Source organism: Trachypithecus francoisi, unplaced genomic scaffold, assembly GCF_009764315.1.
Source record: "Trachypithecus francoisi isolate TF-2019V2 unplaced genomic scaffold, Tfra_2.0 Lachesis_group8, whole genome shotgun sequence".
NCBI classification, from domain to species: domain Eukaryota; kingdom Metazoa; phylum Chordata; class Mammalia; order Primates; family Cercopithecidae; genus Trachypithecus; species Trachypithecus francoisi.
Window position 1 is genome coordinate 2,786,836 of NW_022681473.1, and position 25,040 is coordinate 2,811,875.

At 49.4% G+C, this 25,040-nt stretch overlaps 1 protein-coding gene across 1 annotated transcript in view; it reads right to left on the minus strand.

Annotated features, from left to right (window-relative positions):
- The window catches only part of CARS1 (cysteinyl-tRNA synthetase 1), a 56,354-nt gene that overhangs the window by 14,441 nt on the left and 16,873 nt on the right, over positions 1-25,040 (minus strand). The window contains 14 exon segments of the mRNA XM_033207803.1: positions 332-400; positions 1,701-1,890; positions 2,462-2,559; positions 3,022-3,125; positions 3,231-3,360; positions 3,741-3,869; positions 4,816-4,928; positions 11,526-11,647; positions 12,837-12,925; positions 13,144-13,284; positions 22,058-22,207; positions 23,203-23,301; positions 23,823-23,919; positions 24,890-24,978. Of these exon segments, the coding sequence (XP_033063694.1) occupies positions 332-400; positions 1,701-1,890; positions 2,462-2,559; positions 3,022-3,125; positions 3,231-3,360; positions 3,741-3,869; positions 4,816-4,928; positions 11,526-11,647; positions 12,837-12,925; positions 13,144-13,284; positions 22,058-22,207; positions 23,203-23,301; positions 23,823-23,919; positions 24,890-24,978 (1,620 nt within the window).

Below are 25,040 nucleotides of genomic sequence, written 5' to 3' on the forward strand. Positions count from 1 at the left end.
TCACGTGAGAGTTCATGATGCCAAGTGGCCACAGCAAAATGCAAATAAGCAGTGGCATTATGTAGTTGGGGTCCAAGACTAAGCTCATGGGACAGCACAATGGCAAAGTGCCCCAAACGAACAGTCACAACCGAGACAGACCCTCCACACTGGCAGGGCAGCTGACCACACTTAGCACTCTCAGAGCCAGATCTGCCTTTCAGCCCCAGGCGCTATCCGGAAGGGTCTGGTGTGGGTGGGTAGACAGAGGAGGGGCAGTTCAGAAGGACACAGAGCGGTAGGGCGTGGGGAGGGAGCAGGTGCAGAAGGCAGGACGCTGTATGCTACTCACATTGAGGCTGGTTCCAGACCCTCCAACCGGGAACCCCAGGGAGCTCTCCTCTTCTATGGCCCCAAAGATCTAGGAAAAGAAACAGATGGGACCTGAAGCTGTGGGGAAATGAAGCCCGCACGTGGTGAGCAGCCATGAGCTGTGTTCCTCATTCACGGGAGGGGGTGCCCCAAAACCAGGAAAGAGACGGAAGCAGCAGCTCCAGGAGCCCCAGAAACAAGAGCCTGAGGGTACCCTCATTGCTCCAGGATGGCCCTGACTCACAGCTACCCTCTGCAGCTCTGTTTCAGCCAGAAGCCACTGGAGCCTGACAACAAGGAAAGAGGAGGAGAGGGCAGGGGAGTGAGTCCAGGCCCTGCGGGCCTTTCAACGTGCACTGCGGGGAAGGGCTCTGCACAGGATGTCTTCAGAGAGGAGGCCTTGTCCCTGGTTTTCCTTCTCTCTCTTCTTTTTTTTTTTTCTTGAGATGGAGTCTCGCTCCGTCACCCAGGCGGGAGTGCAGTGGCGCAATCTCGGCTCACTGTGAGCTCCGCTTCCTGGGTTCACGCCATTCTCCTGCCTCAGCCTCCCAAGTAGCTGGGACCACAGGAGCCCGCGACCATGCCCGGCTCATTTTTTGTATTTTTTTTTTAGTAGAAACGGGGTTTCACCATGTTAGCCAGGATGGTCTCGATCTCCTGACCTCGTGATCTGCCTGTCTGGGTCTCCCAAAGTGCTGGGATTACAGGCTTGAGCCACCGCGCCTGGCCTGGTTTTGCTTTCAAACTCCAAGATGGGAGTAGAGGGAAACTGAGGCAAAGGAAAGCAATAGCTCTGAGTGAGGGACAACTATATGGATGTCACTTTTTTTGTCTGCTTTTAAGACAGGGTCTCCCCTCTCCTGCCCAGGGTGGAGTGCAGTAGTACAATCACGCCCCACTGTGGCCTCACCCTCCTGGGCTCAAGCGAGTACCTCACCTCAGCCTCCCAAGCAGCTGGATAACAGGTGTGTGCCACCATACCTGGCTAATTTTTCATGCATTTTATAGACATGGGGTCTCACTATGTTGCCCAGGCTGGTTTTGAACTCCAGGGCTCAAGTGATCCACTCACCTGCCTCCCACAGTGTTGGGGTTACAGGTGGTTATAACTCCCGAAGTGTTACAGGTTATAGGTTATAGCTGTGCTGTGCTTATGGGTGTCATCTCTAACGCGTGAAAAGTATACCAGGAACCAAACACGTGGATAGAGGCATGTCTCCATGACTCAGAGGTGCTGGGCCCCAGGCACAGCACTGGGGGGCACCAGAGGCCTCTGTTCTCCCAGTCCTGGGGCCTGGCTCCTGTGTCTGCACAGGCTGAGGGATATGCCTACCTGGGGCCTGGGTTACCTTCAGCATATGGGTGAGGTAGAGGGCGATGTTCTCCAGCAGAGCCCGGTTGGGCCTCTTCCTCACGGCTTTCCGGGCTGCCATATAGAGGTTGCACTGACTGACCAAGGCCCGCATCTCTTCCATGACTGTGCGGGTGTCAACGTTGTCACAGAGGGCTTCATGAATTGCTGTCTTCTTGTCATAAAAGCTGAGCAACAAAGAGGAAGGAATGTGAAGTCAGACCTGATAACACACCATAGAAATTCTCCATGTGGCCAGGCACAGATTACAGGGCTTACAGCGCCTGTAATCCCAGCACTCTGAGAGGCTGAGGTGGGTGGATCACCTGAGGTCAGGAGTTCGAGACCAGCCTGACAATCATGGAGAAACCCCCATCTCTACTAAAAATACGAAATTAGCTGGGCGTGGTGGCAGGCGCCTGTAATCCCAGCTACTCAGGAGGCTGAGGCAGGAGAATCACTTGAACCCGGGAGGTGGAGGTTGCGGTGAGCCGAGATTATGCCATTGCACTCCAGCCTGGGCAACAAGGGCGAAACTCCGTCTCAAAAGGAAAATAACAAAAAATAAATTCTCCACGCACTTCAACAACCAGAGCAGCTCCCATTAGCGGAGCCGCCTGCCCTGAATGAATTCTGCACAATGTACGACAGTGTCCCCAGCCCTTCCTCGACAGTCCAGGACACATGGTGGCCAAGATGCGAGGTTAGGCATAGAACATGGGCGTGCTGGAAAACCCCAAAGAAAAGGCACCACCTTACTTCTTATTCAGTTCTGCTTCTTCTTCTCCCCACTTTTCAAACTGACCAGTGATGTCAACAGGAGCTCGAAGGATATCTTTCACATTTAAGAAAAACTCCTGAAGTTAGAAAAATCAGTTTAACAGCATTTAGACAACTTTTCTATCCTGAAATATCTGATAAAACTGTTCTACTGCTGTGATTTTACTTTTGGAAAAATCTGAAAGATCAGAATACAATGACATTATGCAAGTGGTCAGAAAGAAAGGAAAAGATATTTCTTTGACAGAAACATGTCCTTGCTTTAGGTTCACGGATGCTCATTTGGTGGGAAGTACAAGTCAGAAGGACGTGCACTGCAGTGACTAGGAGGATGAGGCCTCCGTCCACTCTGCTGAGCCGTCGGCCATTTCAGGAGTGGTCCCGAGCCTGTTTTACCCACTAGCATGGAGGTGCTTTCACCAATGTGCTGGTCTCCATTAGAGGCATCGGGAGGCTGCTGCACCTATCACCACTCCACAAGGAGCCCACTGTGCAGGCGAGGCTGCTCCGCCAACCTCCACGAAGGGCTGGGAACTCACATTCAAGAACTTCTCATACTGAAGCGCTGACTCCATGGTGTTGCTGGAGTAGTCCAGGGTGTCCTTCCACGAGTGCATGAGGAAGGCCAGCCGCAACTGCCGTGCTGCAGGGGGACACAAGACAGCGACGCCCTTATCTTCCCGAGTGCTACAGCCATTACACATCTATGAGAAGGTGGGTAGGGTCTGTGGGAGAAGCCAGCGTATACCTGAATGCTTCTTCAAGGCATCTTTAATGGTGATGAAGTTTTTCAGTGACTTTGACATTTTGCAGCCTGCAATGGTCAGGTGGCCTGTATGCAGGAAGTACCTGACCCAGCAGTCGTTTTCAAAGTAGGCCTGTGCGGAAAGAGACATAGGATGTCAACAGTCATGTGTCCCTGGGGCCGCCTCCTGCCACCTGCACTGTCTGCTGCCTTGTGGGTGCTGTCCACAGGCAGGAGCTGCATTTCCCAGGTGGTACAGGCAGGGCTCGGAAAGAGAGCCCAGGTTAATAAGCCAGTAGGTACCACAACTGGTTCAAATCCAGGCCAGTCTATTGCCAAAGGCCAGGCTGTCAATGCAGGCAACCACACTAAACCATCAGGGTTCAGATTCCACAAGCTCTGAGGAAGGTGTCAAGTGCTAGTGAGAGAGGCCCTCCTGAGGCGAGGCCCGGGCTGACTTTTCCTCCACTGCAGTGCTCTTGCAGCTGACAAGGGGACCCTGTCTCCGCCTACCTCCGACTGCGCCAGCTCGTTGTCATGGTGGGGGAACCGGAGGTCGAACCCACCTCCGTGAATGTCCATCGAAGCCCCGAGGAGGGTGCCTGCCATGGCCGAGCACTCGATATGCCAGCCCGGACGACCCTGGAGAAAGTCGAACACACAGTGACCGACCGGCCTACCTGCGTGTCCAGGCCTTTATCATTTATCACTTCAAGTTGATGGCCCTTAAACCCTCTGAACTTTAACGGAATAAGTGTTAAATCCCACACATGAAAAGACTAAGGGAAGGCTGGGCGAGGTGGCTCACACCTATAATCCCAGCACTTTGGGAGGCCGAGGCAGGCAGATCACGAGGTCAGGGGTTCAAGAGCAGCCTGGCCAACACGGTGAAACCCCGTCTCTACTAAAAATACAAAAATTAGCTGAGCATGGTGGCATGTGCCTGTAATCCCAGCTACTCCAGAGGCTGAGGGAGGAGAATCGCTTGAACCAGGACCAGGAGGGAGAGGTTGCAGTGAGGTGACATGGCGCCACTGTACTCCAGCCTGGTGACAGAGCGAGACTCTATCTCAAAAAAAAAAAAAAAAAGACTAAGGATAGCCTTCTTTGGTGAAGTTCATAAACCAGTCCTGTGTGAGCTGAGGCTTAGGTGAAGTTAGTGAATTACATCCAGACCTCTGAGCCCTTGACAGCTGCAGATGGTCACGCCCCTTCCCAGGTTACCCTGCAGTCGAGAACTGCTGTCACCGGGAATATCAGAAGGCATCCTACACCCTGGGGCCTGGAATACTCAACTTAGAGTCACAGAACACAAGAACCAAGACGCCTGCATGTATGTCTACTCTGATCACATCTCCACGTACAGACCAGGAAACAGAAGTCCCGGGAGGGAAGTGATTTGTCCAGAGACTCAGGGAGTTTCCATGATGTCCAGGTCCCTGGGGCCAGGCAGCCTGTGCTGCACAAACACCAGGTTCTGGCCCAGTGACATCCTTCACACCTAGAGCGGCCTCTGCTGGCGGCCTGAGAGTGCGGCTGGTGCCAGTGCCCCTGCCCAAGTCCCACACCTTCTAGGCCACTCGCTCACCTTTCCCCAAGGGCACGGCCAGGATGGTTCTCCGGGCTTAGAGGCCTTCCATAGAGCAAAATCGATGGGAGAGCGCTTCTCGCTCAGGCGGTCTGCAGAGATGCTCAGGTCCCCTGCAAACACGAGGGATGCCAGGCAAGGTCACTCAGCAGCACCCACAGATCCAGGTGTCGCACTTCAAGGCCATCCTGGGTGCCTAATGGTCAGTCCTTCTGATTAACTTCTGTTTATTAACTTGGCTCAAACACTTCTTCAAGTTTACTGTGTATTACCAGATTCTGGTGTTGACCCAGTGTCTAGATTTACAGAATGCTTCATAAGCCCCAAAGTCACCAGCTTATACACCAGTGTCCAAGCAGACCTGGCTGACCTGAGGCCACATCTGGGGTCTCCGTAAGACATTCTCCTTCCTGCTGCCTTCTCACAGCATTAGCCCACCAGTGTCTAGGACAGGTGACAGCACTCTGGGCTAAAGCTAGGAGGTGACATAGTGGTACAGCCCACGGGGGCATGGCTCAGGGATCCTGCCTGGTTCATGCAGGTGGGGCCAATATGTCAAGGGCCTGCACGACTATTTGCTTACAGGTTCCAGGGGATACAAGGATGCAGCTAAGCTGCCGTGTACTCCTGCAGGGAACCTGGCAGCAGTGCAGTGGTGAAGAGGACACTTGCTGTCCTTGTGTATTTGTAAGAGGAAGAAAGGTGAAGGAAACTAAAGAATAGTCCAGGAAGGCCATAAGAAAAGGGGAGTATGACTCTTGGCACAAACTCTCTTTCCTAGACAAAGCCAATGACCACCCGGCCAACAACAAATGAGACTGTCTATGCCTTGCTGGAGGGATGAGAAATAAGCCCTTGGTGAATTCCATGTATTGACTTGGTGACACTCAGCCACCCGATACTCAGAGTACAAGATGTTCTGAGTCCCCAGAAAAGGCACGCACCATCACTGCAGATTTCACTCGATACATGCAGGACCAATGGAAAAGAGCAGCTGCTGTGAACACAGAAACCTGTGAGCCAGTCCAAAGGCCACACAGAGAATCAGCCTTTGTTCGATGAATGGGCAGAGCAGAGGCCTTCCCTGCAGGCACAAGGTTGCCAGGACCCACTCCAGGTCTTACCTGGCTGCTGCAGCCTTTCCTGGTCCCTGGTCTAAGGGCTGCCTTAGGTGCTGTCACCCCCTTGTGGAGGAAGAACAGACTCCACCTAGGGTTTTAACTCAGGTGACCTTGAAGAGGCTGCAGTGAGAGCTTTCCAGGTAACAAATCCACTTTTCAGGTACCTAATCAGGCAACAGACCTAAGCTGCCCTGAGAAACAGAGTCAAGAGGAAAAGTACTGCTAACTATATTTTTTAAAACACCAACTTCATGATTATAAAGTATGTACTAAATGTAAAATATCTGGAAGACAAAAAAAAGAAAACTAGGAAAAAAATTGCCATAATCATTTAACCTAGGAATTACTACTGTTAACATTTTGGAGCACTGAATCCCAGACTAAAAAACAAAAACAAAAAACCTCTGATTTATCCACCAGATTTATCCACCAACACGGAAGGACTCTGTCCTAGTTTCCTTCTACCCACTCACCGTTCTGCCATCGACAATTTTGCGAAAGCACAATTTGATATGGCTCATGACATTCTCTTTTAGATGCTCTTTGATAGAAAATGTACATTTACGTTTTTAATTTTTCATTATTATGAAGTTACTCATGAAAGTTTATATCTGATTTTTTAAAAATACACTTCGAAAAAGAGAACACAGGACCCTCCCCACAAATACCCTATCCTCCAGCAAATGTCACACTGCAACTGCCCTCATAGGGTTAATAAGAATTCCAAGCCAGGCTACAGGCAGAATGACGGTCGCCAGCCAGGTGCAGTGCTCGTCCACCCGCTTCCCTGAAGCTCTAACTAACTGAGAGTCACACAGCCCACTGACCACCTGCTCCACCACTGTTCCTAGAGATAGAATCGCTGACCCTGGGCCTTTTTACCAAGAATTGCTTAAGGTATTTTTTAGATTCTGAGTTCCGGTAGGACAGCTGCCGCCAACTGGTCTGAAGACCTGCGCCAAGGAACTGACTCGTCGCAGAAATGCGGTTTACCTCCCTGTCCCATGACTTCACCCCTCACCTCCCCAGCAACCAGCAATCCCCATCACCTGTCCAGGCCAATTAAAAACCCCTCCACAAATATCTCAGGGAGGCAGATCTGAGGTTTCCTCCCATCTCCATTTGTCCACCACGCAATTACTACACTTTTTCTGTGGCAACCCCTGGTATCCCGGTATTTTGACTCACTGTGCATTGGGCAACAGACCTATTACGGTTACAACACAATCTCTTTCAAGTTTTCCTTCTTGGTTTCACTTCCTGTCTCTCTCCCCAGAGGCAGAGGGAGTGTTTCTAGCTTTGACCCTACAAGCATGTTCATACCAGCACAACAGGGTCCTGTTCTCTCCCATTGAGGGAGCTTCCTCCCTGCACTAGGCCTTCCTGCCACATGCCTTCCCAAGTGGTCTGCATGGCCCATCGGCCTCTGGTGGGCCATCTTACTTGATGGAGGGAGGAGCTGTCATCATCCAGGACCACTCGGGCCCCAGCATCACCTCTCCCCTTTTCCTCTACCTTTAGAGTCCCCATGGCTAGAGGCACGTGACTGCACAGAGCTAAGGCTACAATCCTTATGACTCCCTATGGTGGGGGGAGGTTGCAGGGGTGGTCATGTGCCCAGGTCTGATCACTGACTATGAAGGGGTGGAAATCCATGTCCCTCTTCGGTCCTGCATAGTTGCTGTTAGATTCTACTCCTGTTTCCTGGAACTTAAACCAATGCTGAAGTCATTCTGGGAGAAAATGGGTCCAAGAATAAATGATATTTAAGAAAAAGAGCCTAGATGGGGCCCATAGCAAAATTCATCACAAAGTGGTGAGTCAGTGTGCTCTAGCTGCCTCCAGAACATTCCTTCACCACGTGACCTGAGGGCACTGCTCCACTTACCACTCCCATCTTTCCCATGCGCAGCCGGTTTCCTCCTGGCATCTAAGTGTCAAATGCAGTGTGAGTTATTCATGGCTTCCTCTGAGGACTTTAAGAAACGCTCGACTATATCCATAGTTACATTCCGTTTTTGTCTTGTTATTCAAACATACATACATACATACATACATACACACAGGATCTTGCTCTGTCACCCCAGCTGGAGAGCAACAGTGTAATCACAGCTCACTACAGCCTCGACCTCCCTGGCTCAAGGAACCCTTTCACGTCAGCCCCCTGAGTAGCTGGGGCTACAGGTGCACGATACCACACTCAGTTACTTTTAAATTCTTTGTAGAGACAGGGTCTCACTACATTGCCCATGCTGGTCTCGAATTCCTGGCCTCAAGCGATCCTCCTGCCTTGGCCTCTCAAAGTGCTGAATTATAGGCATGAACTGTAATTCAGCCCTAATATGCTTTTCAATCTTCTACTTTCATTAATTAAACTTGCTAAGGGTTTTTCTGTATTATTTTTTGAGAAGAATCAGCTTTTGGCTTTTATAATTGTTTCTTTAATCTCTGATTTTACTTTCTGTCCTCCTATTTCTTTCCACTTCTTGTTCCTTTCTCGACTTTTTGACTGACTGCTTAGCTCACTTATTTCCTTTTTTTAAATTTGAGATGGAGTCTCTCTGCCAACCAGGTTGGAGTGCAGTGGCCCGATCTCAGTTCACTGCAACCTCCGCCTCTGGGGTACAAGCGATTCTTCTGCCTCAGCCTCCCAAGTAGCTGGGACTACAGGCGTCCGCCACCACGCCCGGCTAATTTTTGTATTTTTAGTAGAGATGGGGTTTCATCACATTGGCCAGGCTGGTCACGAACTCCTGACCTTGTGATCCACCTGCCTTGGCCTCCCAAAGTGCTGGGATTACAGGAGTGAGCCACTGTGCCCAGCGGCTCACTTATTTTTAATCTTTGTTTTTTAATAGCTACATTTAAAAACATCAATTTCCTCTAATCGGTGCTTTAGGGGCATTCTCCAGATTCGGTGTGTGGCAGCTTTGCTGCTACTCTGCTTAAACACCCCTTATTTCCCATCGTGGTTTTCTTTCCCAGGAGCTATCCAGGAGCATGATTTCAATCGCCCAGACAAGTTTGTACACTTCAGATGTCCTGTCAGTGTTGGTATCTTTTTTATTAAAAAAATTTTTTTTAATGTTTTTGAGACAGTCTTGCTCTGCTGCCCAGGCTGGAGTGCAATGGCACAATCAGGGCTCACTGCAGCCTCGACCTCTTGGGCTCAAGTGATCCTCCTGCCTCAGGCTCTTAAGTAGCTGGGACTACAGGCACATGCCACCACATCCAGCTCATTTTTAAACTTTTTGTAGAAAGGGGGTCTCCCTATGTTGCCCAAGCTGGTCTTGAACTCCTGGGCTCAAGCGATCCTCCTGCCTCGGCCTCCCAAAGTGCTGGGATTACAGGTGTGGGTTGCCATATCCGGCTAAGTGTTGTTATCTAATACAATTGCTCCGTGGTCAGAGAATGAGGTCTCCGTGAAAACGGTTCTTTGGGATTTGTGGAAATCTCTTTCTGTGGCCTGGCGTATGGTTCTGTGTTCTTAGAAGGAAAGGATGTTCTTTAATTCCTGAGTGCGAAGTTCCCAGCTCTCAAACCAAGCCTGTTAACTGTATTTCAAACCTTCCATACCCATGTTAACTCTTGGCCTACTTGATCTGTCAACTCCTGGGAAGTGTGTGAAATGTGGGCATGTGCACTCTGGTTCTAGGATTGTGGAGGCTTCTGGTCCACAGAGGCCCAAGGTGCGTCCTCTCAGAGCTGAGGCATTTATCATCACAAACCCACCCTTCTACTCACAAACCTGGAGCCTAAAATGCCATGGGTCTGATACTTACGTGTTAACCTGGCTACCTCTATCTTTTCTCAGTCTGTGTTGTGTGGTTTTATTATTTTTTGTTTTGAAGCAGAGTCTCATTCTGTCACCCAGGCTGGAGCACAGTGGCACTATCTTGGCTCACTATAACCTCTGCCTCCCGGGTTCAAGTGATTCTCCTGCCTCAGCCTCTTGAGCAGCTGGGATTACAGGCAGGCACCACCACACCCAGCTAATTTGTGTATTTTTAGTAGAGATGGTGTTTCACCATGTTGGCCAGGCTGGTCTCGAACTCCCAACCCTCAGGTGATCCACCCATCTCAGCCTCCCAAAGTGCTGGGATTATAGGCATGAGCCACCGCACCTTTATTTTAGGTTCTAATATTTCTTTAGGAGAGAGACCTAAAATTAGATCAAAAAGTATGAACATTTTTATGGCCAAATTTGTCTTCCAGAAACACTAGGGCAGGCGGGGTGGGGCACAGAACGTGCCCGGCACACTGAGGGAATTCCCACTCTGCAGGGAGGCTTCCAACCTTGCCTCCTGTGGATGTGTCCCCAGATTCACTTAAGGAAAAAACATGAAGAAAACGCCAATGAAAGGGTTCCCAATATAATTCTGCCTGGTCTATAAAAAGCCCGATATCTGTGTTTGAAGCACTTGGATCCAGATGGGTGCAGAGGCTGTTGTCAAATATGCATCACTCAGCACACATCCCGGCACCCCACAATCCCCCTAAACCTCACATGCTCAGCCAGCAAACACCAGCCTGAGAATCCAGGCCCCAGGGGCTGCTATGTTTCTCAAGACAGCACTGTGTTTACTGTCCTTTGTTTCTTAAAAAATAACGCACCTGGCCGGGCGCGGTGGCTCAAGCCTGTAATCCCAGCACTTTGGGAGGCCGAGACGGGCGGATCACAAGGTCAGGAGATCAAGACCACCCTGGCTAATACGGTGAAACCCCGTCTCTACTAAAGAATACAAAAAACTAGCCGGGCGACGAGGCGGGCGCCTGTAGTCCCAGCTACTCGGGAGGCTGAGGCAGGAGAATGGCGGGAACCCGGGGGGCGGAGCTTGCAGTGAGCTGAGATCCGGCCACTGCACTCCAGCCCGGGCGACAGAGCAAGACTCCGTCTCAAAAAAAAAAAAAAAAAATAACGCACCATAAAAAAATGAAATCCTGTCTTTTACAGCAACATGGATGGGACTGGAAGACGTTCTGTTAAGTGAAATAAGCCAGGCAGAGAAAGACAAATATCACATGTTCTCTCTCTTATGTGGGAGCTAAAAAATGGTGGACCTCAAGGAGATACAGAGTAGAACAGTGGTCACCAGAGGCTGAGAAGGGTCAGGTCAGGGGGACGGAGTGAAGAGAGGTTGGCTTCTAGGCACAAACACACAGACAGAAGGAATAAGTTCGTGTTCAACAGCACAGTAGTTTTTTACAGTTACCAAAAAATTTGTTGTATATTTCAAAATAGCTAGAAGATCTGGAACATTCCCAATGCAAAGAAAAGATAAATGTCTAAGATGATGAGCATCCTAATTACCCTGATCATTACACATTGCGTGCATGTATTAAAACATCACATGTACTCCGTAAATTGCACAATTATTATGTATCAATTAAAAAAAACACATTTCATGGTCTTAGAGCTACATAATGGTGAGTGTAGAAAACTCCTAAAATTCCTTCAGGTGAAAAAGCACTGTTCCCAAGAGACTGAGGGGTGGGCTCAGCGCAGCCTCCGTGGCCATGCAGAGTAAACACAACCCAAGCTGTGCCAGGAGGGAGAGTGCACAGTGCTCTCAGGAATGCCCTCCTCACCTTCCCCTTCCTGAAGGGCTTTCTGATCGCCAACAGCCTCAGGCACCAGCTTCCCATAGGAGTGCTTCTCGCTAGAAGCAAACTTCGCTGTATCAAAGTAGACAGACCCATTGGAGACATAGCTGGAAAACAAAAAAAGGATTGGGTGGGGGGAATCTAACAGACCCAAAAGCGTTTCAGCAGGATGACAGTAACAAAATAAAGCAGGGCTATAAAACTGCGAAATCTGTGGCCTATCTACTCTCTGTAGTGGCCACTGAAAACGGCATCAGCTGTCTGGACTGAGTGGAACACGAGGGCCCATCCCGCTGAGGAGGCGGCCTGCTTGCCCTGGCAGCTCATCCCTCTGCCTGGCGTCCTGTGACCCATGCAGCTCCCACCCTGCCTTGCTCAGGGCTGCGGCCATCCTCACTCCTGTGTGGCCTCGCCTTTCCCTGAATGTCCACACACCCTCAGCTTGGCCAGCTGAGGCTCTTGGCCTCCACGAAGCACTCCAGATTCCTCCAGTCTGGAATGACTCGTCCTCTCTGAGCTTCGGCTTGCCCGTGCCTCTCAGCTTGGCACAGCCTCTTATGCTGCCTCACAGTAGTCTGTGTTAAGTGGGGAGAGAAGCAGCGCTAATGCTTAAGAGTCTGCCCGTTCCTGGCACTGCCACAACCTCTCGTTTCTCTTTCATCCAGCCAGTGCGGCTCCTGTGGGAGGGAAGCAACCTGAGGCTGGGCACCGTGGGTCTCTGGGAGCGGGGGCGCGGTACAGCGCTGAGCGCTACAGACAGATAACCAGGTTCCTGTCTGCCTTCCCATTTGTTGGCCATTTCTGAAAATGCTTACTTTGGAGATTGAGACAATACAGGCCAGGGAAGTGTGTCATGGACTCGCCAACAAAAAGTCACTAAAATCATAGCCAAGCAATAGATGCTGATGAAACGCACTCTCCCTCGGGATGTGACACCAGGACTGGCGCTCTCCAAATGTCCGTGCAATGGCACTGACGTCTGTGAAGGCCCAGCAGTATCACACTCACCATTATGCAGCTCTGGGGCCCCGGGACCAGTGGTCTCGGCTGCCCAGCTTCCCAGCAGATGTTGGGTTAGGTTCTCACCATGGCCCCCAGAGCAGTGCAGACCCATGCTCCTCAGCCCCTGGGTGGGGCCCAGAGTTTCAGGAGGGTCTGCTGGGGACTTCTAGCTACGCAGCCCCAGAACACCTGCTCCTCTGCTTCCCGAACTCAGACTCAGAGCTGGGGAGCTCCTCCCTGTGCGATGTTCTGCAGCCCTTCCCTTCCCTCCCTAGGAAGGGCCCTTGTGCTTACCCGTAACCGTTGTCCACAATCTTCTGGACAAAGTTCACGATTTCTGGCACATACTCACTAACCCGGGTTAAGACATCTGGAGGGAGAACCTGAGCAAGACATGAGAAAGTCCTGGGATTTTCCCTTCTGAAAACCACACGCTCCATAAAAACGTTACTAATTCATAAAACGAAAAGCCCATTATGCCCCTCAACTCAAGTTCAATGTTGACTTGGCCACTTAATTGAGCCAGCTTTGCCAAAACAGGAATTCAGAAATCAGGGCCCTTAGTGCAAGACAGCCAGCATGAAACAATGGTGACACTTACGTTCAGAGCTTCCATGTCTCTGTGGAACTCCCCTTCCCAGAACTTGGGCAGCTTGGAGAAGATGGAATTGTCAGTCACATCACTGCCAAGTGTAGAATCCAGCCAGTCAGAGAGCAAATCCTTGGCCTCTTCCAGCAACACCTGAAGAGAAAGAAACAAAAACCCAGGAGTGGGCCACATACTTTGCATGAGCACATCTTGTGCAGTTGGTGTGAGCCCATCAGTGCCCTGAATTCAAAGGTGCTGGCCTTGATCTGTGAAGAGTTACCGTCTCCCAGGGAGACAGCGATGCTTACACAACTGGCTCGGCTGGGACAAACACAAGACTCCACAAATGGGCGGGTCTCACATGAACTCAGAAGAGCAGAGCCGAGGGGACCGTGGGTGCAGAGGCACAAAGAGGTGGGAGGGCTACGGTGGGCCTGGTGAGCCGTGCAGGGCAGGGTCATGGGCAGAGGCTGGGCAGGAGTACACAGTGTGTCATCTACAGCACAACCACTTGGTGCGTTCAGGAAAAGATTCATGACAGAGACGGCCAGAGGTTAGGAGAGACAGGCAAGGCACTGGTCCCGGAGGTCTCAAAAGCCCTATCTCCCTGATGCCATTGATTGAAGATGCCATCCCCACTTGACACACCATGGAATGGGAGGAAAAACCACCAATCCCAGCACAACATGGCATCTGTGTGACCCAGGTACTGATCACACACACTGTAGGCATGAGACATGTCTCAAATGCACTCATGTCAGAAGAGAGAAACGTTTACCCTCCGCCTACCTTGGAGGGACCTAGCGCTCACAATGCACTGACCTGGACCTAGGACAGGGCGTGGCACCAAGCGGATGGTCTGTGGCCTACTACGGGGATGGGAAGCAAAGAACCAAGGATAGAGGGAAAAAGTGTAGGAAAATGGCCTGGCAGACAGTGAGGACACAGGGTGGAAGAGAAGCCACAACACAGACAGAGAAGGGGAACAGGGCCCATGTGGGCCAGGCTCTTGACGCAGTCCCTGCCTACAGCTCCTGAATCAAACAGATGTGTTAACGTATTGCAGGCCTGCGAGCGGCAAGGCACGTCTGCAGGAATGAGCGCACCCTCCCATCACGGCGGGGCATCCAGTGGGTAGACAAGCACCAAAAGCAGGGTGTGCGCTCTGGGGAGCAGAGGCTGTCAAGTCTGCTGCCTGGAAAGCAAACTCTGGGCCTGTCCCAAGAACAGGGACACGTGCATCCTGGCCCTCAGGGTCACCAAGGCCATGACCCAGCACGAACTGATGTCCTAATCAAGGCACCAAACGCCCAAGCACATGAGCAACTGTGAATGGGAGTCAGCAGAAACCACAAACAGATGGACGCTTCAGATGCAAGAGTTATCAGATACATAATACAATCCACTAAGTATGACATGCTAAAAGAAATAAGGAGACTGACAGATACGCACTAGCAAGCAGGGAGAGGCCAGCAAGACGGCTCAGGTAGATCTGAAAACAGAAGCAAATGGAACCTGCAGAGATGACATCTATTAACAGGCGAAAGAGTCTTGCACATCCTACTGAGTGACTGACTGTGTTTCACTTCCTGTCTGAAGGAGAATTTGTGAACAGGAAGACAGAACTGAAGAAGTCATCCAAAATGGAACAGAGACAAGAAGGAAAATATGAAAGACAGGTTAAGAGACACGGAGAAGGATGAGATGAAATGATGAGACCCACATCTAATTGGCATCCCAGAGAAGAAGAGGGAGGGAATTGAGTAAAAGTGATACTTGAAGATGCATCTGAGAATTTCTCGAAACCCAGGCAACAATCCAGACCCAGGAAGCACACAAAATATCCAATAGGGTAAGTAAAAACAAATCTCTTATAATGTCTTAGTCAAATAGCAGAAAACTGAAAAGAGAGAATATTTTTACAAGGTGCCTGATAGAAGAGGCATATTTACCGATCAAAGAAAAGTGATCTGAAGGGCAAGCGACGTTTTCAACAACAGCCAACAATGGAAGCCAGAAGACAGCGACCACCTCGAACAAACAGGCAGACATACACACTTCGAGATAGACAAGAGCTGCTTCCCACCAATACTTCTACGATAATGTTTCTAAAACTTGCCTGATGATAGGATTGGAATACTCAATGTTGCTAGTCAAGCATACAGATTAACAATCAAAATGTACAAATACAAAAAGATAAGAGACTTCTGGTTTCAGTTTCACGTAAGTTAGGAGCTTGGAAGTTGCCACTCTATCTAACAATAGGTAAAAAGCTGAACAAACTGAAAAACCAACTCTTCTTAGATCCGTAAGAGAAGTAAGGTCATAGGGCAAACCACTGGCTCCCAAACTGGAGAGACCAACAGGAGAAGACAGAGAGTCACAACTTACCAGAGCAGAGACTCATAAGCTGAAAACTTACTGGGGGACTGTAACTGAGAAACTGCTGTATGCTTGGTGTAGGCAAGCCAGACAGCTGAAAACTCCAGGGACCCAATCAAAGGGGACCCCACACTTTTGTGAGTTTTACCTCTAGGAACCCGACCAGGCTCTCACGGTGAATATTGGAGAAAAATCCCTTGTGTTTCCAATAGCAAGAAGGGAAAGGAAGCATTCCAAAATACACCAGTGCACTCTGTTCTTTTCTTTTCTTTTCTTCTCTCTCTCTCTTTCCTTCCTTCTTTCTTTCTTTCTTTTTTGAGACAGAATCTAGCTCTGTCACCAGGCCGGAGTGCAGTGGTGCAATCTCGGCTCACTGCAACCCCCGCCTCCTGGGTTCAAGCAATTCTCCTGCCTCTACCTGCCGAGTAGAAGGGATTACAAGCACGTGACGCCACGTCCAACTAATTTTTGCATTTTCAATAGAGATGGGGTTTCACCATGTTGGCCAGGATGGTATCAATCTCCTGACCTCGTGATCTGCCCATCTGGGCCTCCCAAAGTGCTGGGATTTCAGGCGTGAGCCACCGCACCCGGCCAATAACTAGTAGGTCAGAAGTACAGGTAACAGACTACTACTTTCAACTGACATCTGAATTGGGGACAGTCTTACGGGACTAAGCCTTCAACCTGTCAGATCTGACACTGCCTCCTGGCAGATTGTGTGGAAATGAATTAAATTACAGGACTCCCAGCGTGCTTGCTAGAGAACTGACGGGTTGTTGGGGCAGAGGTGGGTTGGGTGAGGGAGAAATCCCTACACAATTTAAACACTGTTTCCCCCTCCCTCAAACAGAAGCCAATCTGAAATGGCTACACCCTGTAGGATTCCAAGTATGTGATATTCTGGAAAAGGCAAAACTATGGAGACAGTAAAAAGACTAGCTGTTGTCAGGAGTTGGGGTGGGGAGGGAGGGACAATAGCTGGAGCACAGAGGATGTTCAGGGCAGTGAAACTATTCTGTGTGATACTGTAATGGTGGATACGAGATAGTATTTGTCCAAACCCACAGGATGTACAATCCTGAGAGTGAATCCTAATGTAAACCACAGACTCAGGGCAATGACGTTCAGTGCAGGTTCACTGACTGTAACAAACGTACCCTCTGGTGGGTGCGGATACTGGGGGAGGTGACGGTGAGGTGGGTAGGGGATATACATATGACCTCTCATTTCTGATGTGAACCAGAATCTACTCTCAAAAAAGAACTTTTTTTTTCTAAAAAGTGAAAAAATAAGGAGAAACAGACAAATTCACCATCAGAGGAGGAGTTTTGTTTTGGTTCTTGTTTTTGTTTTTTAAGAAACTGTATGAATAGGCTAAGCCAGCAGGAAAAATTAGCAAAGACACACAAAATATTAACAACATGGCCAACAGGTATAGCTAAGCGGATGGCGTGTGGGACTGTGCAGTAGGTGATGAGACAAAGTCTTCTCAAGCACAAGAGAACATTCAGAAGCCAGCACACAACAGGGGCCACAACACAAGTCTCTGTTCCGATCCAGCTCGGGACAGACCATACTCTCCAACCACTGGGTAATTAAGTTATAAGGGAATAACAATAAGTTAATACGAAAAAATACCATCCATTCGGAAATTTCAAATTCGGAAAGTTAATTATCTAGGTAATTCTAGATAATTAACTTTTAGATAATTACTTCTAGATCATTCCTGGGCTAAAAAATCCAAAATGGATATTAGAAATTGTTCACAAGTACATGATGTCAAATTTTGCAGCAAAAATACTCAGAGGAAAATGTATAGCCTTAAATTCTTAAATCAGAAAATAAGCTAAACTGCTAAGTGAGACAATGAAAAATAGAATAAATCCAAAGAAAAAAGAAGAAAAGAAGTAATAAAGAATGGACAAAAACTGATAAAAACAAAAAGACTAGAGAGGATCAACACAACAAAACTGGATCTGAGATACTGGTTCTTTTTTTTTTTTTTTTTTTTTCTGAGACAGAGTCTCGCTCTGTCGCCCAGCCTGGAGTGCAGTGGCTGGATCTCAGCTCACTGCAAGCTCCACCTCCTGGGTTTACACCATTCTCCTGCCTCAGCCTCCCGAGTAGCTGGGACTACAGGCGCCCGCCACCTCGCCCGGCTAGTGTTTTGTATTTTTAGTAGAGACGGGGTTTCACCGTGTTCACCAGGATGGTCTCGATCTCCTGACCTTGTGATCCGCCCGTCTCGGCCTCCCAAAGTGCTGGGATTACAGGCTTGAGCCACCGCGCCCGGCTGAGATACTGGTTCTTACATACAACATGTAAAATCCCAACAGTGTCTTACATGGAACTTGACAAGCTGAGGCTTCAAAACACACCTAACGACAAAACCAAGATGGGGCCTCTCACCCGTCACATACCTGTGAGACAGCACGACACTCCTGCAGGACTGGACGATTTTTATGAATTTTTAAAATGTTAAATTCTTAAATGTTTTGTAGAGATAGAGTCTCACTATGTTGTCCTGGCTGATCTCAAACTCCTGGGCTCAAGGGATCCTCTTGCCTTGGCCTCCCAAGGTGCTATGATCACAGGCATGAGCCACTGCACCTGGTCTGGACTGGACAATTGGACCAACAAAACAGAACTAGGAGACACAAACACATGGAGACCCAACATGTAACGGAGATAATTTGTGTCTTAGTCTGTTTTTGTTCTGTTTTGTTTTGTTTTTGAGACAGTCTCACTCTGTTGCCCAGGCTGGAGTGCAGTGGCGTGATCTCCGCTCATGACAACCTCCACCTCCTGGGTTCAAGCTATTCTCCTGCCTCAGCCTCCAAAGTAGCTGGGATTACAGGCGCCCGCCACTACACCCAGCTAATTTTTGTATTTTTAGTAGAGACGGTGTTTTGCCATGTTGGCCAGGCTGGTCTCAAATCCCCGACCTCAGGTGATCCGCCCACCTCAGCCTCCCAAAGTGCTAGGATTACAGGGGTGACCCACTGTGCCTGGCCGGGAATGGGTAAATTTTTTTTTTTTTTCTTTTTGAGACAGAGTCTTGCTCTGTCGCCAGGCTGGAGTGCAATGGCACGATCTTGGCTCACTGCAACCTCTGACTTCCTGGTTCAAGGGATTCTCCCACCTCAGCCTCCCCAGTAGCTGGAATTACAGATGCGCACCACCATGCCCAGCTAATTTTTTGTGTTTTTAGTAGAGATGGGGTTTCACCATGTTGGCCAGGATGGTCTCGATCTTCTGACCTCTTGATCTGCCCACCTCGGCCTCCCAAAGTGCTGGATTACAGGCGTGAGCCACCATGCCCGGCCTGGGAATGGGTAACTTTAAAAGAAAATGTATTTCTTACAATTCTGTAGGCTGGGAAGTTCAAGGTCAAGGGGCCACATCTGTTCTGGGCCTTCTTGCTGGTGGGGACTCTCTGCAGAGTCCCAAGGTGGCGTGGAGCATCACACGGCTGGGGCCTCATGAGGGGCCAAACTGGCTTCTGTTACGGCCCCACTCTCATGATAACCACCCCACCCCTGTGATAACCCACTAATCCATTAACCCATTCATGAGGGCAGAGCTCTCATGACACAATCACCTCTAAAAGGCCTTACCTCTTAATACTGTAACGCTAGGGATTAAGTTTCAACAGGAGCTTTGGAGGGGACAAACATTCAAATCATAGAAATCAGTATCGGAAGACATAAGAATGATACAAAACAGTAAGAAAAGGACCAATAACCACATGGGAAAGGGGGAGACATGGGAGCACAGAATCACAGCTTGAAGCAAGCACGTGACAAGATGCTCAGTCTCAGGAGAGGTTGGAAAAAGGGACATTGAAACCAAAGAAATCAGCACTTCGCATTCATGGCATTGTTGAAAGGGAAGCATCTGACAATACAAATGTGGGGTGGGTGTATGTGCAAATACACAGCACACCCGAAATGTGGCAGAGGAAGAAGAAATTTGCATAGACATTTCTTTATTTCTAAGAGTCTGGGTCTCACTCTGCTGCCCAGGCTGGAGTGCAGTGGTGCGATCATGGCTCACTGCAGCCTCAAACTCCTGGGCTCCGGTGATTGTCTCACCTCAGCCTCCCCAGTAGCTGGAACCACAGGCATGTGTCACCACGCTTGGCTAATTTTTAAATTTTTTGTAGAAACAGTCTCACTATATTGCCTAGGCTGGTCTGGAGCTCCTGGGCTCAAGTGATCCTCTTGCCCTGGCTTCCCAAAGTGCTGGGATTATAGGTGTGAGCCACTGTGCCTGGCCACAGACATTTCTGATATGGCTACTGTGCAGATAAGAACGAGCCTAGCAGGCCTGTGTCTGCCACCTGAGAAACGCCTGCCTGCAGAGCTGGCCATTGGCTGGCATCCAGGAGCTGAAATGTCCCCTGTGCTAAGAGGCCGGGAAAACCAGCTCTGTGGCAGCAGCCCCCGTGGGCTGTTGAACAAACACTGTGGCTCATGCAGGTGGAACCCCAGCTTTCCTTCTGGGGAGCCGGGTATTGTGGCATGTGCCAGGCAGAGGGGGCTATGTGATGGGCTTCCCTGGGGGGACATTTCACACACATGGCTGCAGTATTTCCTGGTGGGGGAAAGCGTGCTGTGTCCCCTCATGGGAGGGAGGAAGGAAGCTTCAGCAGCCTGTCCGTGGATGACTGAAGACTCTGCCTGAGGTTCTGCTCCTCGCTGTGTCACTGTTGGAAACCTCAGACGAGATGGTAAGTCAATGCCAAGTCTCATGAGTTCTTCTAGAGGACCCCAGAATGTGTGGGCAGTGTTGGGAACCCCCAACACAGTCACCCACATATATCCTATACAACCCAGCAATTCCACTCGCAGGTATATGGCCTAAAGAAACTTGCAAATGTCTACCTAGAGACAACACAAAACAACTCACGGTTCAGGAAAAGATGCTCCACGTCACTAGTTATTAGGGAAATGCAAACCAAAACCACAGGATATACCACCTCACACCTACTAGAATGGAAAAAATGAAGAACAACAAGCTTTGGCAAGGATACGGAGAAAACAGAACCCCGGTGCACTATGGGCGGGAATGTGTCATAGCGCAGCCACTGCAGAAACAATACAGTGGTTACGTGGACTCTCAAACATGGAATCATCATATGACCCAGCAACTCCTCTTCTGGGTATGTCCCCAAAAGAAGTGAAAGCAAGAACTCCAACAGATATTTGTACACCCAGGTTTACAGCAGCATTACTCACAATCGTCAACATGTGGAAACAATCCACGTGCCCACGGGCAGGTGAGAGGATGAGCAAAACGTGGCCCATCTACATACAGCAGAGCATCGTTCAGTCACGGGAAGGAAGCAGAGTCTGACACGTGCTGCGGCATGGGTCAACCATGGGGACACTACGCTGGGCAAAATAAACCAGACACAAAAAGACCCTGTCTCTCCAAAAAAAAAAAAAAAAAAAGCTTTTAAAAATGACTAAGATGGTAAATTTCTTATAATGTGTGTTTTACCACAATTTAAAAATATATTTATTAGTGGAAAAACTGGGAAAAAAATTACAGCAGCATTGTTGGTAACAAGGACACCTAACTGCCTGTCCCAGGAGAACAGACAAACAGCTCAGCCCCCAGGTAGGCACTGAGGGAGTGACAGCAACCACATGCGGGTCCATCCCAGAAGCACAGCTTGGGTGAAAGCACACTCATGACTACACACACGTGGCGCGTTTCCATGAAGTTTGGAAACAGGCACAACGAAGCAATCGGCTGAGTCAGGACACAGAAGAGACCAAACTAGAAAGAAACATGCCGGCGAAGGGCAGACGCGGACTCCCTGCCCCATCACTGAGGTGGGGCCAGGGCAGTGGTGAGGGAAGGCAGGGCTGCCGCCTAAGTGGGGCCTCTTTTTCCACGCACAGCTGCAGCCATCTCTTCTCTTTTCCATCGAGTTCTTAAAGGGTGACCAGCAGGTGGCGCTGGCACGAAGGAGAAGGCCTTCCTGACAGGGTGCCAGCCACAGGGGGAAGGCCTGAGGAAGAGGGCAGGGTCCCCTCTGCACCCAGGTCTCTCCCCTGTGCCTGAAGGAGATCTTGGCAGGGGCAGCAGAGCTGGTCAACGTGAAGGCCCCAAGCTCAGTAGGCACCCACAGGCCTCAATTCTCAATTCATTGGTAATCCCTGCTCCTCCTTCTCCAGTGGGTGTGGGGAGAGTCCACTGGAGAATCCTGGAACACTTCCACAGAAGGCGGCCTCCCCACATTCCAAGTGCACCTCCTGCCTATCTGATGGGAGTGCCAGGAGGGTGTGGATCCCGAGTCTCCTTCCAGCGGCACAGGCTCTGCACCCACGAAATGCGGCAAGAGGGTGTGGGAGGGGAGGGGCACTGACTCAGCCACCACAGAACAGGGCCACCTGCCACAGTGGGGCTACAGGAGACACAGCGCGTCTTCCACTAAGACAAACTGTGGAATCAATCCGCGCACACAGATCCATCTCTGCACGGCCCGACGTGAGCTGAAAGGGCTGGCTGGAGACGTGTGAGGCCTCACCTCCACACAGCTGTTGATTTCCTCTCCCGTGAGTCTGGACTGCACAGCTTTCTCAAGCGGTTCTGTGGCAAGCTGCACTTCATGCTGAATCCGTTCAAGCATCTGCTTCTTATCAGGATCCGTGGTCTCATTTAATTTTACTGAAAATGGCTACAACCATAAAGAAATGTCAAACCTATTAGATACTGTTCAGCAAAGCCCCAAGTTCATAAAGGTGATTCCAGGTAGAAAACAGACCAGTTTTTCCCATGGCCCCATAGAGGTAGAGAAGTTTGCACCCCAAGTGGCAGGGCAGTAAGTAACTAAGGGAGACTGAAGCAGCCCGCTCAGGAGCTCCTGGTACTGCCCTCTCATGTGTGCCCCTGGACAGGGCACCTAACCTCTCTGTGCCTCAGTTTCTCCAACGCAAAATGGGTGTGAGAGCAGTATTTCTAGGGCTGTTCTGGGGATGAGGAAAAGTGGGCCACCCAGTGAGTTCTGAGGTGTGCTGCAGATACCTCCATCAAGAAGGCACTCAGGCCTCACTGACCTAAAAGATTGCTAAGCTCTAATTTCATTCCTGTTTTTAAGTCCAGAGATAAAATGCCATAAACATATCCGTAATGATTACTGTAATTACTAAGGATATTTAGTAGACAGTAAAGTGACCTATTCTTACTATTGTCATAAAAATAACTATATAATAATGGTTACTCAGAATGAAAATACTAGAGAGAACTAACTTCTTCAAAAGATTCTGGAAATTTACAGTATTACCAAATTAAAAAGCTTAGTATAGCTTTTGTATCTCAGGCAGAAGTTTCTGATTTAGTTGTGACCTTGGCATTGAAAATTAGATAGCAATATTGGTAAGCATTTTTATAAGTGTAATTAGTGGCACCGTGATGAATTCAGTTGTTTTCCTGTAAGTGGTAGGAAGGTCACCTACCCTCCACTCCACCCCAGTGCATCTTTCCTGGTGACTTTGTCACAGGCCAGGGGACCTTACCCATCGAGACTTCAGTGCCCCTGATGGAACCGGCTTGAGTAACACACACTTTGTGAAAGCCTGTGAGACTGACACTACCCTACGGACAGTAACCTACAAAGGACCGAGAAAAGAAAGCACAGGGTTTGGTTTCTAGAGCAGACAGCAAGAGGCCCACCTTCAGGGCAGCCTGAACATCCTCCAACAGCTGTGCCGCTTCAGGCCTCTTCTCCAGATACTGCTCGAACAGGTGGTTCTGCCGGGCCCTCTTGATGATCTGGGGAGGGAAGGCGGACATTGGGGAGTGAAGCTTGGAGCCCAGCTGCGTCCCTCTGCAGCAGGCCACTCTCTCCCTTGGCCAAGTCTAAGTGAGGGTGAGGGTGGTGGCAGACAACCGTGGGCCCCAGACATGCATACCATCATCAAATAGAAACACCACCCTCCATCTCCCACCTGCCAAGTAGTGCCCAAGGCCTAACGTGATCTTTGTGACGCTTAACGAAATGAGCCCCGGGGGCCCCAGCGTCCCCTGCAAGCCACATGTTGAAGTGCGTGCTATGGGAGGCCTTCCTTCTGCATAACACCAGGGGCTACTGACCCCTGAGCAACACGCAGGTTTCTAACCTGTCTGAGCATCATAGAAATGATATCAGCAGCATAAGTGGTAATATTAACTCATCAAGGGGATTAAAATGATGTTTATCAGGTCAAAACACAAGCTAGCTCAACCCTACATTATTATTTTATTTACTTCTGCGAAAGTCCTATCTTCTTTCACACCATCCAAATTCCCTTTACCTTGTCGTCAATATCCGTAATGTTCATGCAATAAAAGACATCAAATTTGAAGTAATCTTTCAACACTCTTCTCAAGATATCAAAAGAGATGTAGGACCTAAAGCAACGAAAAAACAAACATTTCCAGACCAGACGATATGTACAGCTGAACCTCCAACAACACAGGTCTCAGCTGCACGGGCCCATTTATACATGATTTTCGCTGCCATCCCTGAAACAGCAAGAACCCCCTCTTCTCCGCCTCAGTCTACTCAACGTGAAGATGGCAAGGAAGATGACCTTCATGATGATCCACTTCCACCTAACGAATAGTAAATATATGTCCTCTCCCTGAAGATTTTCTTCATAATATTTTCTTTTCTCTGGCTTTCCTTATCGTTAGGAATACAGTATGTAATGTATATACAAAATATGTGTTCATTGACTGGCATGCTATTGGTATGGCTTCTGGTCAACAGGAGGCTATTTTAGTAGTGAAGTTTTCGGGGAATCAAAAGTTATGTGTGGGTTTTCAAATGTGCAGAGGGTCACGCCCTCTACCCTCCAGGTTGTTCAAGGGTTGACTATACATGTCCTTGGCACTGCAACTAAAACATGAACAAATAAAAGGACTCTGTGGCATCTACAGCCAGCTACTCATCAGGAGCTACAGCCATGACCATCCAGTGGTCGGGGGGGTCACAGCCAACTCAGCCTCAGGCCTGTCAGGTCTGAGTGTCACGGGAACTCAGCATCTGGGGGCCCCGAACAGGGCCTGAGGGATGAGAGAAAACTTTAAGGTACATGAGAAAAAGTGCCTAGGTTGAGTCCAGCATGTTAGCAGTAAGGCTACGGACATTTTGTTTTTGGTGATCTGTAGTCTTTCTGCAACGAATATGGATTACTTATGGAATTAAAATTTTCATCATAAAAATAAGAGAAGAAATTCAGGCTTGATTCCTCAAATCTCAGGTCTCTGTAGCAGATCTAAGATTTTTGTGGACCTAAGATTCCCGCTGCAGATCCCAATGGTTCTGACTTCTGTGTACAACTGCAGAAGCCGCAGGGACACTCCACAGTGGACCTACCTGGCGTGCCCCATGTGAGATGCGTCATAGACGGTTGGCCCACAGCAATACCACGTCACCTTTTTCCCATCTTGAGGTATGAACACTTCCTTTGTTAGGAATGAAGGAATGACGATCACAAGAAATGCAAGAAACACTGCACAGGATTACC